Below are 15,607 nucleotides of genomic sequence, written 5' to 3' on the forward strand. Positions count from 1 at the left end.
CTGCATGAATTCAGATTTTGGCTTGGCTATGTATTAGCTATGTGATGATTGGGCACGGTATTTACCTCTATTTCCTTATCTATAATGATAGTATCTGCTTCATGGAATTGTGGGGTTTAATGATCTGATGCCTGGAAGTGTCCAGTACGATTAGTGTCATTTTTACTGTGTTTAGGTGACTTCATCACTCTTCACAGCATCCCTGGAGGAAGGTGGCACTGGCTCTGTCCTACAGGTAAGGAAACTGAAGTTTGGTAAGAGCATGTTTTACCAAACATTACACTTATAATCGGGGGCAAAGCCATGACCAGAACCCAGACTCACCTATTTCAGGTATCCTACTTTTTCCTCTCTTTCGTACAATACCTTGAGCTCCAGTTATCAGGGAGATTGGTCCAAATCAAGCCATATTCACTTCCCTCCTTGGTCCCCCTTGTGTTCAAGATCAGACATGTACCAGATGGCAGATGACCATCCAGGATCCCATTTCATAGCCGTAGAATTGAGTGATGTTAGTTGCCTGGGACTTTCTTTCCACCTACCATCCATATAAGTAGGTATTTAGTCAGACGCGTTATAGGTGCAACAGCAGTCCCAAAGGGCAAGTCCTTTTGGGTAATCCAGGAAAATCTTCTTAAACGGACATTATTTTGTAGAGCAGTTTTGGGTTCACAGCAAAAATAAGGGGCAGGTGTAGAAATTTACCATATGCCCTCTCCTCCGCATGGGCATAGCCTCCCAATTATCATCATCCCCCACCAGAGTGATGCAGTTGTTATAACTGATGAACCTATACTGACACACCATTATCACCCATTATCACCAAGGAAGAGTTTTTTTTTAAAGCTTTTCATTCTCTAGTCCATTTCTGTCCTATGCCTTAAATAGTGCCCGTTTGTCTCTCTGTGGGGCTAAGTAGAGTTGACTTTGCTGTCTGAGGAGTCCCGTCTTGGCTGTGTAAACGCCCCACGGAGGTAAACATGAAGCAGAGCTGCCTGGCACACGACTCAGTCCTCGGCCCTGAGCCCCAACACCAGGGCTGTGGCACTGGTGAGAGTTCGTCTCAAGAGTTTCCTCTGTAAATGTTATTTCTCCAGGATGTCCAAGTTTCATAGCTCATTTTCACTGGATTTCTTTCTGGCTGAGTTTCTTAAGCATATATCCTTCTGCAAGCAGAGCTGGCAGGAAGGAGTAACACCCAGCGCGTTGCTCGTGTAACTGACTAGGTGTCCAACTCCCTAGTGTGACTTCATTCCAGTTTTCCAAACCTACATCCTCCCGCGGCTGCTGCTGGGGGGTGGGAAGCAGAGCGAGTGAGAGAGGGGGGCTCAGAAAGAGAGGGAGGGCCTGGCCAGCAGCCTGGGCGGAAGCAGCAGCTCCTGCCTCCTGGAGCAAGCAGGGGGCTCAGGGAAAGCCACCCAGTCACCACGTTTTCATGCACTGGCCGTCGTGTGCTGGGCGCTGTGCTCAGTGCCGGCAAGGTCCCTGCCTTCAGGGGCTGACACCCAATTAGGGGTACAGACGACCCAGAGTGATCAAGCAGCACAGTAGCAAAAACCCCACTTGTTTTTGAGCTAAAAGCAAACTAAAGTGCAACTACAACAAAAACTCTCTTTTTTTCTCTCTCTCTGTTTTCCCTTTCAAAGAAAAGCAGAAAATAATGTGCAGTGAAAGAAAGCAAATTGCAAAAGAATATTTATGGTAAATCCTCGATGAAATTTTTGTAAAACACATAGAACAATGCGCATAGCTCATGAATAGATAGGGAGTAAAAGATAAAAAGGTGCACTCGATTCAGACCAAATGCATAGCAGTGGCTGCTCTGGAGAGGATGAGAAGGATTGAGGCTGGGGAGGGGAGTGGAAGGAACTTTCCCTTCATCCTAACTCTTCATTTCTTTAAAAACACAATTCTGAGGTAAGAACAGCCAGGTGATAACAGTGGTTCACTTTGGATGGTGGGGCTGCTGCTGTTTTCGTACTTTTAGGGGGTGAGGGGGCTGGTGGGTAGTTGATGTGTAAAGCCTGGTTCTTGGTTGGTGGGCAGGCACTCAGTTTCTTGCTGCTGCAGACCCCTGCGGTGCTCTATGACCCAGTGCAGGCTTGGCCTCAGGTACCATCTAGACCGGAACATAGGTATCTGCAAAAGGTGCATCTTCTTAAGGGCAGACAGGGAACCAGGAAAGCTGGTGAAGGGCCACTAAAGCCACACCTGCTCTGTTCATTTTCTTCTTCCAGCACCTTTCACCAGGTTAGCACCCAGCACACAGAGGGGGAGCACCTCTTCCCTCCCATATGGGGAATTTAGGACTTGCTCTCTATGAGCAGGAAGGTCAGTGGCTCTGTAGCATCCCAAGGATGAAGGAGCGAGTACTTCTTGAAAAACGAGACAAATCATTTAGCTCTCAGGGGACTCAGTGTCCCCTAATTCTGAAATGCGGACAGCGACTTTTGACTGAGCAGAAGAAATGGAAAGCAATTTTTAAAAAGGTATTCTAGTGATAGATTTCTAGTTTCTTAGAGAAATTCAAGTTTATAAAGCACTGCAGGAAGGCTGGAGGCGTTTGCCTGGTGGCTTTGTAACCGTAGTGTCCCCAGTGGAATCCAGTCCTGCTCCGTTTCTAGGAATGCATTAGGCTGTGCTGGTTTGGGAATAGCTGATTTAGCAAAAGTAAATGTCAACTGAAATGTACCAAATCGCCTCTGCAGACCCTGCTCCTGCTTCATCCTTTGGACCCTCATCCTTTGGACGCCTTCATGCGTCTTTACTTAGGGGAACCTACGTAAGGAGGAATCCAGGGCTTTGAGTGGATATGCTGGTCCCCGACTAGATGTTCTTCCTTTTTTTCCTGAGGAATTATAAGCCGGTATCTCTGGCTTTCTCTTCTGCTCCTCAAACCCTTCCGTTTGCTATTAATAGTAGTTTATTCACAGTAAGACACATGATCCCTTACTTTCCAAGGACAGAAAGAAGGAACAGGAGTTAGGAGGCTGCCAGTGGCAAGAGACATGAGCCTTGGGCACCATCCTAGTATCTTCCTGTCCTGCCCTAGGAATTTTTACAGATAAGATTACAGCGGGTGCGTTCAGCGGGATGAACGCCTGCGGACGGAGGTTCTGCTTCTGCAGCGTGTTCCTCCGTGGCCTTTAGAAGAGGCCTGCTTTCCACCTCTGCTCTCCAAAGAGAAGCCAAGAGAGATTACGTGCCTGGTTTATTCTGGGTTGGAGACTTCCCGTCCTTTGCCGTGTTTACCCAAAATGAGGTCAGCCTCATTCAGAACTCCGTGAGGTTGTTTTATGTCAGTGGCATTTATAATTAAAACGTAGCCACAAGCCGGGCGCCGTAAAACATTAGAGAAAGACGGAGTAGAAATAAAATGGAGTTTGTGGAAAAAAAAAGTTCCAGTGGTTTGGAATAGGCACACACGCACATATATGTATACACACACACGCACACGAAAAAGACTTTTCTTAGAATGTGTGAAGGTGTCTGCTTCTCCTTTAGGGTCTGAAAAAGGTGCCTGGGAAATTTTGATATAGTCCATGGACTGTGTGATAGTTAAAAAAAAGTTTACCTGGAAAAACCCCTTCTGTATAAGCAGATAAGGGATGGGTGGGGAGGAGAGGGAGGGAGGCCTTTGGCATGGCATCCCTCGAGGGAGAGCGTTCCTGCTTGAAGACTAGCCCCTCTTTCTGATGCCTGGCAGCCTGGCCCGGCTCTGCCCATCGTGGTCCTCTGAAAAGCTGTTTTAACTTTTGGCCCAAGCTGATGGGGAGCACAGTGCCTTCACCATTAGGTGCCGAGTGGTAGCAGAATGGGAGTCCGGACTGCCCCCAGAACTACGGGCAGGAGGGATTCACTGAAGGGAAGGAGCCTACCCTTTCTAAAGGGCTGCAGAGTAGGGTTCTTGGGACCAGTGAACTCCTCTACTGCCTTTAGGATGTGGTTTGATTTATAAATATTTGATTGGCACACACTTTGCTCAGGAACATTTCCATTTGTGTGGTGAGCGGTGCCGGTAATCCTGCTCCCCGTGCAGCCCTCCTACGTGCCTGGCGAGGCGAGGGGGTGCGCGCCGCAGGAGGGGCTGCAGGTTTGGGGTGCTCGTGAGCATTTTCCTATCCTTCAGTTACTGTTCCGGTTATGAATCCTGTCCAGGAATAAGTCACGGCCCCCTTAGGCAGAGAGGGAACTCCAGCAGGAAGAGCAGAATCAGGCATGGAGCTCCTCCTTGCTTTGCCCAAGACAGCTTGCCGTGCGGAGAGGTCAGACAGGGCAGGGCTTGTGGGGCTGGCGCCTGGGCATGAGGTACCTACATGCCAGGCCTTGAGAACTCCAAGCCTGGACAGTCCCGGAGACGCTGAGATGGAGGGAGCTAGTGTAGCATTTGCCTAACTCAACAGACTCCCAAGATCATATGGTTAGATAAGGAAGGCCGAGCAAGCCTCAGGATGATGATAAATTCCATGTTCCAAGCACTTATCATGTGCCTGGCAGGGTGTTACACACTTTCACAAACTACCACACTTAAAATTGCTACTTTTCTATGAGGGTGGGTACTGTTGCCATCCTTGTTTTTAGAATGAGGAAGCTGAGGCACCTGGAGGAAAAGTAACTTCCCCGAGGTGACAGGAAACCAGTAAGCAGCAGTGATGGGCCCCGCACCTACACCCATCTGACCCACACAGTGGACTGTGTGAATCCAGCAGGTTTATTTGATCAGTGTGCGGGATGCACGGCTGTGGTGTTGGTGTCGGGGGTGGTAGTGGGCCATGGAGAGAGTCCTGGAAGATGCAGCTGTGGGTCGGTGCCAGGTTTCCCAGTTACTGGCTGGTGCCAGGCCCTGTGTTCACAGGGTTAGTTCACAGGGCAATTAGTTATGAATGATAATTAATAACCTCACAGGATCGTGGCTAAGAGGAAATGAAAGAGTCTAGTGCAGTGCTTGGCATATATCAGGTGCTCGATAGATATTTATGGAATATATTGTTGAATTTGAATTTACCTGCCACCAACACAGTTCATTAACTCATCAAATTAATATTTCTTGAGCATGATTCCCAGCTGCCAGGCAATGTGCTAGACACACAAATTGCAGTGTTGAGCTGTAGGAGACAAAGTCCCCGTCCTCAGGGAGCCCAGTGAGGGAGAGAACCATTAAATAATCGCACAAGTAAACGTGAAGTGATAACCCCAAGGAGGGCTGCCTGGTCCACGAGGCACTCCTCAAACGCCCCGTGTCTGAGATGGAACAGGTCCTGTTTCCCTGCCCCTGTTCCTCCTCCAGGAGCCTCCCTCTCCTGGTGACACGGCCATTTACTAGCCTCCCCACGTCAAGCCCTAGGAGTCAGCATGAAGCTTCTCACACCCTGCCCCCAGTGCCCCTTCTCGCAGTCTGCAGCTCTCCTCTGTCATCCTGCCTGGCCTTCCTGGTATGGCAAAGTAACAAACATCCACAGTCTGCATTGCTAATTTCCTACAGCAGTGATTTGAGCCATCGTAAAGGGGTGAACCAAAAACATCTTCTCGGGCTTCCCTGGTGGCGCAGTGGTTGAGAGTCTGCCTGCCAATGCAGGGGACACCGGTTCGAGCCCTGGTCTGGGAAGATCCCACATGCCGCGGAGCAACTGGGCCCGTGAGCCACAATTACTGAGCCTGCGCGTCTGGAGCCTGTGCTCCGCAACGAGAGAGGCCGTGATAGTGAGAGACCCGCGCACCGCGATGAAGAGTGGCCCCACTTGCCGCAACTAGAGAAAGCCCTCGCACAGAAACGAAGACCCAACACAGCCATATACTAAATTAAGAAAAAAAAAAAAAAAAAAAGTTCAAAAACATCTTGTCTGCAGGCCAGAAATTCCCACCAGTGGAGACCTTTGACTCAGGTCTACATTACAGCAGCCCTTACACAGTCATCCATCGTAGTTTATACCACTCCAAGCAAGGCCTTGTGTTAGGTTCTAGGAAACTGATTCTCTTGGAGGTAGGAAGAGGACAAATTTTTGAAAACGTCCCTATCTTGCCCAGGGCAGATCAACTGGCTGGGCACAAAGAAAAGCTGTGGGTAAGACCTTCAAGGTGGTGGAGGAGTAAGATGTGGAGATCGTCTTCCTCCCCACAAATATATCAAAAATGCATCTACATATGGAACAACTCCTACAGAACACCTACTGAACGCTGGCAGAAGACCTCAGACTCGTAAAAGAAGAAGTAAAACTGGGACTTCCCTGGTGGTACAGTGGTTAAGAATCCGCCTGTAAATGCGGGGGACACGGGTTCGATCCCTGGTCCGGGAAGATCCCACATGCCGTGGAGCAACTAAGCCCATGTGCCACAGCTACTGAGCCTGCACTCTAGATCCCGTGTGCCACAACTACTGAAGCCCGCGCCCCTAGAGCCCATGCTCCACAACAAGAGAAGCCACCACAATGAGAAGCCCGTGCACCGCAACGAAGAGTAGCCCCCGCTTGCTGCAACTAGAGAAAGCCCACAGGCAGCAATGAAGACCCAACGTAGCCAAAAAAAAAAAAAAAAGTAAAGCTGTCACTGTTTGCAGATGACATAATACTATACATAGAGAATCCTAAACATGCTACCAGAAAACTACTAGAGCTAATCAATGAATCTGGTAGAGTAGCAGGATACAAAATTAATGCACAGAAATCTCTTACATTCCTATACACTAACGATGAAAAATCTGAAAGAGAAATTAAGGAAACACTCCCATTTACCTTTGCAACAAAAAGAGTAAAATTCCTAGGAATAAACCTATGTAAGGAGACAAAAGACCTGTATGCAGAAAACTATAAGACACTGATGAAAGAAATTAAAGATGATACAGACAGATGGAGAGATATACCATGTTCTTGAATTGGAAGAATCAACATTGTGAAAATGATTATACTACCCAGAGCAATCCACAGATTCACTGCATTCCCTATCAAACTACCAGTGGCATTTTTCACAGAACTAGAACAAAAAATTGCACAATTTGTATGGAAACACAAAAGATCCCGAATAGCCAAAACAATCTTGGGAAAGAAAAACAGAGCTGAAGGAATCAGGCTCCCGGACTTCATACTATACAAAGCTACAGTAATCAAGACAGTATGGTACTGGCACAAAAACAGAAATATAGATCAATGGAACAGGATAGAAAGCCCAGAGATAAACCCACGCACATATGGTCACTTTGTCTTTGATAAAGAAGGCAAGAGTATACAATGGAGAAAAGACAGCCTCTTCAGTAAGTGGTACTGGGAAAACTGGACAGTTGCATCTCAAAGAAGGGAATTAGAGTACTCCCTAACACCACACACAAAAATAAACTCAAAATGGATTAAAGACCTAAATGTAAGGCCAGACACTATAAAACTCTTAGAGGAAAGCATAGGCAGAACACTCTATGACATAAATCACAGCAAGATCCTTTTTGACCCACCTCCTAGAGAAATGGAAATAACAAAAATAAATAAATGGGACATAATGAAACTTAAAAGCTTTTGCACAGCAAAGGAAACCATAAGCAAGACGAAAAGACAACCCTCAGAATGGGAGAAAATATTTGCAAATGAAGCAACTGACAAAGGATTAATCTCCAAAATTTACAAGCATCTCATGCAGCTCAATATCAAAAAAACAAACAACCCAATCCAAAAATGGGCAGAAGACCTAAATAGACATTTCTCCAAAGAAGATATACAGATTGCCAACAAACACCTGAAAGGATGCTCAACATCACTAATCATTAGAGAAATGCAAATCAAAACTACAATGAGGTATCACCTCACACCAGTCAGAATGGCCATCATCAAAAAATCTACAAACAATAAATGCTGGAGAGGGTTTGGAGAAAAGGGAACCCTCTTGCACTGTTGGTGGGAATGTAAAATGATACAGCCACTATGGAGAACAGTATGGAGGTTCCTTAAAAAACTAAAAATAGAACTACCATACAACCCAGCAATCCCACTACTGGGCATATACCCTAAGGAAACCATAGTTCAAAGAGAGTCATGTACTGCAATGTTCATTGCAGCTCTATTTACAATAGCCAGGACATGGAAGCAACCTCAGTGTCCATCGACAGATGAATGGATAAAGAAGATGTGGCACATATATACAATGGAATATCACTCAGCCATAAAAAGAAATGAAACTGAGTTATTTGTAGTGAGGTGGATGGACCTAGAGACTGTCATACAGAGTGAAGGAAGTCAGAAAGAGAAAAACAAATACTGTATGCTAACACGTATATATGGAATCTAAAAAAAAAAAAGGTTCTGAAGAACCTAAGGGCAGGACAGGAATAAAGATGCAGACATAGAGAAAGGACTTGAGGACACGGGGAGGGGGAAGGGTAAGCTGGGACGAAGTGAGAGCGTGGCATGGACATATATACGCTACCAAATGTAAAATAGATAGCTAGTGGGAAGCAGCCACATAGCACAGGGAGATCAGCTCGGTGCTTTGTGACCACCTAGAGGGGTGGGATAGGGAGGTTGGGAGGGAGACCCAAGAGGGAGCAGATACGGGGATGTATGTATACGTACAGCTGATTCACTTTGTTATACAGCAGAAACTAACACACCATTGTAAAGCAGTTATACACCAATAAAGATGTTAAAAAAAATAAAGTAAAATAAAAAAAAAAGGAAAAGCTGTGAAAGTAGGTTTTTTGGTTTTTTGTGTTTTTGCCTTGTAGAGCTGGAAGGCGTACAGTTCTACCTTGCATAATTTATGTAGATTTACCTAAATATTTGATTGGCTTTTAGAAATATTCTTCCTGAAGGAAGTCTTGGAGTGTGGCACTCTACTTGTCACCGTGGTCTCCAGTGATGCTCAAACTAATGATCAAAGAATAGAAACCATTCCCTCGCCAGGCTGTGCCAACCACTCAGGGATCATCCACTCCATGCCTGCCCAGGTTGATTCTGTTTCTGAAGAAACTTGAAATTCAGAAGGATTGTGGCAGTACCATCACTGGGCAGTAGAGGGCAACAGAACCACATTTACAGGGCGCATCCATGGTAGGAAGGGAGTCCTCTGGGCTGCAGAATCTCATAAGAGTTTTCAGCTTTGTCAGGCACACACAGGTGAGGAAACTGAGCCTCAGTATTTTCCCCCAAGATGAGATAGCTGGGAACACTGGAGACTTTTACATTGCTAGACAAGAGAGAATGATTGGAAGGGTCTTGGGGATGGGGGATGGGAAGCTGCTTTGGCAGAGTACTTTATGCAAAATGGAGAGAATGGTAATTGTCTAGTGCTGCTCCAGTTAGAAAGTGGAAGCATAGGAATATGAAGTCAAGGTTTCTGTCTCTAAATCTAGGGCCCCTGACTCTGCAGGGGCTATGTGGATTATCCAGTTCTCCTGGCATTGACAGGTACGGGGATGTATTTCTGCTCACTCACCCGACTTTGATTTCTGTCCTCCTTGGCCCTTGTTCTTAGTTCTAGACTAAGTAAATAGGCCAACGCAACGACTCTGAATGTTGCCAGAGAGGCCTTGAATCAAAACCTGAATCTAGACCCTTGGCCTTCATGGAGGGCAGTGTTACTGAAGAGAAGAGACTAGGCAAGGTCCTTAAGTGTTGTACTGTATCTCCATGTGCCGCGTTGAATACATGGAAGTCTTGGTGGTGGTGGTGGTGGTGACAGTGGTGGCAAGAATAGCCACACGTGCTGAGTTGTTGCTCTGGGTCAGGGGACTGTGTCAAGAACTTTCACTGTGTTATCTCATGGAACCCTCCCAAGGAGCCTGTGAGGCAAGTAATATCATTCTTATTTTACACGTGAGAAAAGTGAGGCCAAAACGGTTAAGTAACTAGCCCAAGTTCACTTGGAAAGTAATTAATCCAGCATCACTTGTGTGCAGACCGCCTCACACAAACTCCTACGCTACCGTATGCTGCCCTCCAGGGCTCCTGACATCTGAGGTCGGGCAGCTGAATTCGCAGCACTATGCAGAAGTTGTCCCGAAGTTCCATACCCAGAGTGCAGTCTATAATGTTAGCAGCGAAGTCATCTACCATTTGTACAGAAATTCCAGTACTTGGAATTGTAATTGTAGCTTCTTGTTACCCCAGAATTTAAGGTTTCCCAGAAGAGCCAGCTTAACGCCGTGGAACGCATCACCAAGGTTGTTTCTTCTCCTGGGACTCTAAGGACCAGAGAGCATTCCCGTTGGTTCAGAAAGCTAAGACTTATTAGAAATGTTTAAAACCTTTGAGAAATTACAGCTTGTTCCCTTTGTGTTGTATGAGGCAGATCACATGAATTGTGTAGCTTGTCTGACACAACACAACAGACTGCAGTCTGAGTCCATTTATTTGCAGTAAACATTGCTTCTGTGTTTGACCTACTCAGCAGTCTTTTTTTTTGCTTCACTCTGGTACCTGTTTTGCATCGGGTATAAGGTATTCAGCAGGCCCATCTGAAGACAAACCATCAAAACCAAGCTGAAAAAATCTAACCCTGCAGCGTCCAGCCCCAACCTCAGTCTTCCTGCTCCTCATCTCAAGGGTCTGCTTGGTGGGCGGGAAGGACAGGACAGTGCTGCCTGGTTTGGTCAGCGCTGGCTTCTGTCCCCACCACCTGTGCATCTGAGGATGGAGAGTGAGCGCCACTGGGGTGGCCGTTTGTGCTTAGTGCCTGCAACCTTTGGTGCATATCCCGTGAACAAGAAAGACTACCTGATATATAAACCATCACTTCAAAGCCAGTGTTCTGCATTCCATTTTAAAGCCATCCTGCAGCAACCTTAATTTCCACCCATGCTATTCTGTGTCTCCTGATTTCATCCACACATTCCTTCTCTTGGTGCGTGACACGTTTGACCCTTCAGACCCTCTTAGCAGGGACCAGATCTGACTTTTGGCTCCTCTCCAACATCTAATGCCTTGGTGGTGCTCAGGGATTCCCTGAACACATCACAGTAGGACCCAGACACCTAACATCAAACATACACACCACCGCCGGAAGTACTAAAGCAGAACGAAGAGATTTTTATTATTAGATACTCAAGGAGATTCTTTTCTCCAAGGTCGTACCTCCATTTATCAACACCATCTGGGAGCTGGGCTGGCAGGAAAGCCCGGAAGAGATAGTCAGCCTTTGGCTGGAATCGCTCTTGCCCTTTGGTTTCTATAAGATCTGGAGAATGACTTCACTCCTCCCGGTTACCACAAACACATCTGCACGATATGCAGAGTGAGAGCAGCACAATTTATGATGTGTAAGACTACGATTATGAACTAGGATTTCACAAATCAAGCCCAGTGGAAAGATAACCTGGAGAGTCAGTTAACTTGAAATTGAACCCGTGTCTTTGTGGGGGGTTTACCAACCCTGCCCCATGTGGCCCTTCCTGTCATGGAGCGAGCCGGGCCCTGGGGACCAGACCTCTCGCTAGTTACAGAAATCTGGAACAATTGAACATTGGTAACCAGTCTGATCTCACAGCAGTTGTGTTAGGTCAACAGAGAGTCCTCTTAAACTCTTGAAATAGGACCCCTTTAGGCAGGCTGTAGCCTTCACAACTCCCCCTTTTCCACACCTAGACCCTTTACAGCTTGTTCCCCCTGCCTCTGAGTGTGTCATGCCTGAACAGAACCTTGGGGAAGAGGGTACAGCCCGTCTTTAGCTGTCCTCCCTTCTTCCGTCCTTGACTAAGGAAGACACCAGAAAGGTCAGATGGGCGCTTACTGTGCTGGTCACTCCGGTCCCTTGTCCCATCCACTGTGCCATCTGGAAGGATCCTCAGGAAGTGGCCCCCGTTGCTACAGTAGAGGAGTTTGGGCTTCTTGTAATTCCCTGGAGGCAGATTAAACTTCTCGGTCAGGGCTGTGAAGGTTGTGATTTCCCCTTCAGCCATGGCTGAGCAGCTCCTGGTTATGGCGCTTTCAAGGCTGTAAGAAATTAAACAACCCTGTAGAATGTTCTTCCAGCAAAGGTGCAGCGTGCACTTTCAAGAAGGGAAGAAGAGCCTCAGGGCACAGGCTCCTGGGCGGGTGGTAACCACAGACTGCCCAGGTGCTGTCCACAGTAAACAGGCCTGTGCCGTGGCCAGTGGTTAAGGAAGGATGGTCCCTGGTAGGGGAGGGATTTTCAGGCATGTCTCACTTCCCAATTGGACACAGCTCTGGACCAGGCTGTGTGTTTTTTAGAACATCAAATTTGATCATTTTGGCGGAGAGGAAAAAAAATAATGTTTTGGTCCCTCCTTCTGATCCACACACATCCTCAAATTAAACGCCGAAGTTGCACTAAAATAACACTCAGGGTCTGGCTGAAACCCACAAATGCCGAGAGGCCAGCACTGAGGTTGTGCCCTCCACCCTCCCACTGTTTTGGCCAGGTGCTGAGGCCTTTGTATGGAGATAGCCCCGGGAGCTTGGGCATGGGAGACCCATGGGGAAGGCGGGGGCGGGGTAGGTGGCGGTGAGGGGCATTTCCGAGATAGCCAACAGTTAATTTGTAAAGGACAGTTCTGGGTATACTGGTGGGAACAGAACCAGAGCTGGAGAAGAAGGCACGTGGAGGTGTTCAGTGGGGTTTTTAAAGGGCAGTCACTGCCAAAGGACATTTTATGGGGTGGAGCATTTTGAAGGTTCTGCTAGCTATTGCCTGGGTCCACAGCTTCCTGTGTATCGTCAGATCACACAGGGAAGACGGTAGTCTGTTCCTGGGACTAAGGCCATCTTCCTCCTAATTATTTTCTAATGAGACATACTTACTGTTGACACAGAAACCACCATACTGCCTATTATAATCCTCTAATGTTGTATATACCCACTATGTACAAATTTATATTTTTAGTGTAAAAGTGCATCATTGACACCGCTGAGGACTAAAAAGCAAAGCCAATAAACTTCAGTATTTTAAAATATCTACTTACCCCACCATTTAGGAGAATTAATTGGTGCTGACTACAAGGACTGTACAAGAAAGAGGTGAAGAAGAGACTGGAAAACCAACATGAGAACTTCATCTTATAAGAGTGAGTAGGTGCTCATTGTACATGTTGATTATCAAGTGGCTTTATCATAATAATGATCATCATCATCGTTAACATATTGTGGGCTACGAGGTAACTCATGTCCTCCTCACCATAATTCTTTGAGGCAGATGCTCATGTTATCCTCATTTTTTTATAAAGTGACACCAAAGCTTACAGCTGCTCAGTGGCCTGTCCAAGGTCAACAGCTAGTAAGTGAGCCTCAAAAGGGGTCTGTTGAAAGAAAGCCCTAACTTGCCTTTAATCGCCATGACAAGGTTAAGTGACTTCACTGGTACCGCAGTAGTATTACTAGAAGTGGGGATTTTACCCATTGCCTGGCACATACATCTGCCCCCACGACCTGATCATTCATTAAGTTACTCATCTGTGACCCAGGTATTGGCTGTCGCCACCAGCAGCCTCTGCTTTTGCCCCCATGCATCTCTTCATTTCCCAGAGAACCCAAGTCACCAGGTGTTAGGAGCCCTGTGAACTTGACGGAAGGCCAGCCAGCCTCCTGCATTTCTCACACTCCCCATCCGCGCATCCTTGGAGCGGCCTCACGGAGCTGCTTGCATAGAAGGTAGTTCCATCAGAAATCAAGGGAGCAATTTGGGTGATTTGTTCTGGTGACTTTGGAATTAGGGTTCATGTTGGAAGCCTCCACGTGTTTCCTCTGCTCTAGGCATTTTAATGTGTCTAGTACATCTCTCCCAGTCTACAGCCACAAGGGCTGTGGTTTGAAGTCCCTCCAAGGACCCCCAAAGAGAGTTTTGCATACACCATATAAACTGTCTTTAAAGTTAGACCATTCCAAATATCCCTTTCACATATGGTGAAACTCTGTCTGGCCCTTTTCACAAAGTCCAATAACAGATGGAAAATTAATTTCATAGACATCAGTTTCATAGGGCAGACTGCAGAGTTCACCTTGCACAGCACTTTGCATTTCCTTCCCAAACCCTCACTCTCTCTTCCAAAGCCCTCTCTTTATCCACAAGCCTCTGAGTCTCTGTGCCCACCTCTGTCTCTCTCACTCTCTCTCATTGTCTCTGTACTCAGTCCTTTTCCGTCCCAGCCTCTCAATCTTCCTCTCCCTCCGCTTCCTCACTCTGCTCCATTCTGGATCCCCTCAATGTAAAGCAATTTAGTGCTTCCAGACATGGGCATCTTCACCCATCACCTCTCATTAGCATACAACAATGATCCTTCTTCCTTAAATTACAGCTAAGAGATAATCCATATTTTTTTGTTCCATCAGTTTTTTTTTTTTCAAGCACTGAGTACTTAATTTGGTATAGGAGAAAATAATCATATACTGGTGGTGACCATTTCACTGTACAAAGAGCCATTTGTGTTGTCCATCTTAGACGGGCAGAATTTTGTTTCTTGCTGTCCCTGGATTTTCTCAAATGGAGGTCCCCATTAGCCCTGGTTGTGCAGCAATTGCGTGGTGAGGACAGCCTCCCTTCTAGATCCAGCACCCATGGGGAGTCTCCATTAAGTTGGTTTCTATGTGTTGCATATGGATTTGGCTCTACCCATTTGCATTCTTTCTTCCATCCCACTGGGATGAAGGGAACAGATGCACCAAAAGACTGGCCGAGGTTGGAGGCATCATTTCTGGCCAAGAATTATACTGATGCTCACATTCATGTGTGTGTAAGCCATGAAGCTAAAGGCCCTCTGTCAGAGGCCGGTGGGCATCCCCTCCCCCTTGATTGCATTGCAACCTGGGGTTATACAAGCCCATGCCTCTGTTCTCTGCCTTCTCCCCCCAGTAAGAGGAACAGTGATGGTGTGGCTGCACCGACTTCAGATTTCTCCCATCGCCCTTAAGTTCAGATCCATACCTGAAACCTGAAGGTGACTTGCTGATGCCTGAAAATAAGCCTTGTGTCAATGTGAATTCGATAGACTGTATCAGTGGGATTATGAATCAGCCAAAACATACCAAAAAAATGAAATCTCTTTTTGCTGGTGAAGGGAACTGCAGAGGCACAAAATTCCCCTCCCCTCGTTTAGCTTTATTTACAATTTACCTATATTTTTAGCAGTGGTTGGTCCAGAGTTCCTTGTCAATCTATTATTTGTTAAATGATAGGAATGAGGAAGTATATGACATGATAAAACCATTAGGCAGCAGCTTTACCAGGCCCTTGGGGATTTTCACAAATTACTCTAACAAATGAATCCATTAACTATGTGAAATCAGGCATTGAGCATAATTTATAAGCCCTGCTTGTGGTTAGTATTATCATTTTGTTGGCTGTCAGGGGAAGGGGTTATCTGTGTGTGTGTTGGGAGATGGAAAAGACCAAGCCCAATGGACTCCATGTCATCATCGTGTGCTAAGCCCAGCCCTCTTGAGATTTGGGGCCCTGGGGAGATTTTTCTGGACTTACCAGTGACACTAAAGTGAGGGGAACACCAAGCCTATTGGAACGTCCATGTTCAGCCTGATATATTTTGTTAGCTGTAGCCTCTGGAAGAGATCCTGAACTCTGACACATGGACAGGATGTTAAGTATACGCTCTCACGCAGGAATACAAGAGTCACTTTTCAGTGTGGGTGAGTGAGCAACACTGTACAGCCCCAGCTGCACACAC

At 46.6% G+C, this 15,607-nt stretch overlaps 1 protein-coding gene and 1 long non-coding RNA gene across 8 annotated transcripts in view; one reads left to right on the plus strand and one right to left on the minus strand.

Annotated features, from left to right (window-relative positions):
* The window catches only part of LOC118892914, a 197,607-nt gene that overhangs the window by 117,315 nt on the left and 64,685 nt on the right, over nucleotides 1-15,607 (plus strand). For all 3 annotated transcript variants that reach the window (XR_005019370.1, XR_005019371.1, XR_005019369.1), the window contains exons 2-3: nucleotides 176-235; nucleotides 12,908-12,997. This is a non-coding gene — a long non-coding RNA (uncharacterized LOC118892914). The remainder of the gene's footprint in view (nucleotides 1-175; nucleotides 236-12,907; nucleotides 12,998-15,607) is intronic.
* The window catches only part of FGF1 (fibroblast growth factor 1), a 102,931-nt gene that overhangs the window by 10,320 nt on the left and 77,004 nt on the right, over nucleotides 1-15,607 (minus strand). For all 5 annotated transcript variants that reach the window (XM_036847964.1, XM_036847962.1, XM_036847961.1 and 2 more), the window contains one exon: nucleotides 11,704-11,906. In XM_036847964.1, coding sequence (XP_036703859.1) covers nucleotides 11,704-11,872 — 169 coding nt within the window. In that variant the 5' untranslated portion in view covers nucleotides 11,873-11,906. The remainder of the gene's footprint in view (nucleotides 1-11,703; nucleotides 11,907-15,607) is intronic.

The sequence above is a fragment of the Balaenoptera musculus genome, chromosome 3 (assembly GCF_009873245.2).
Source record: "Balaenoptera musculus isolate JJ_BM4_2016_0621 chromosome 3, mBalMus1.pri.v3, whole genome shotgun sequence".
Taxonomy (NCBI): Eukaryota; Metazoa; Chordata; class Mammalia; order Artiodactyla; family Balaenopteridae; genus Balaenoptera; species Balaenoptera musculus.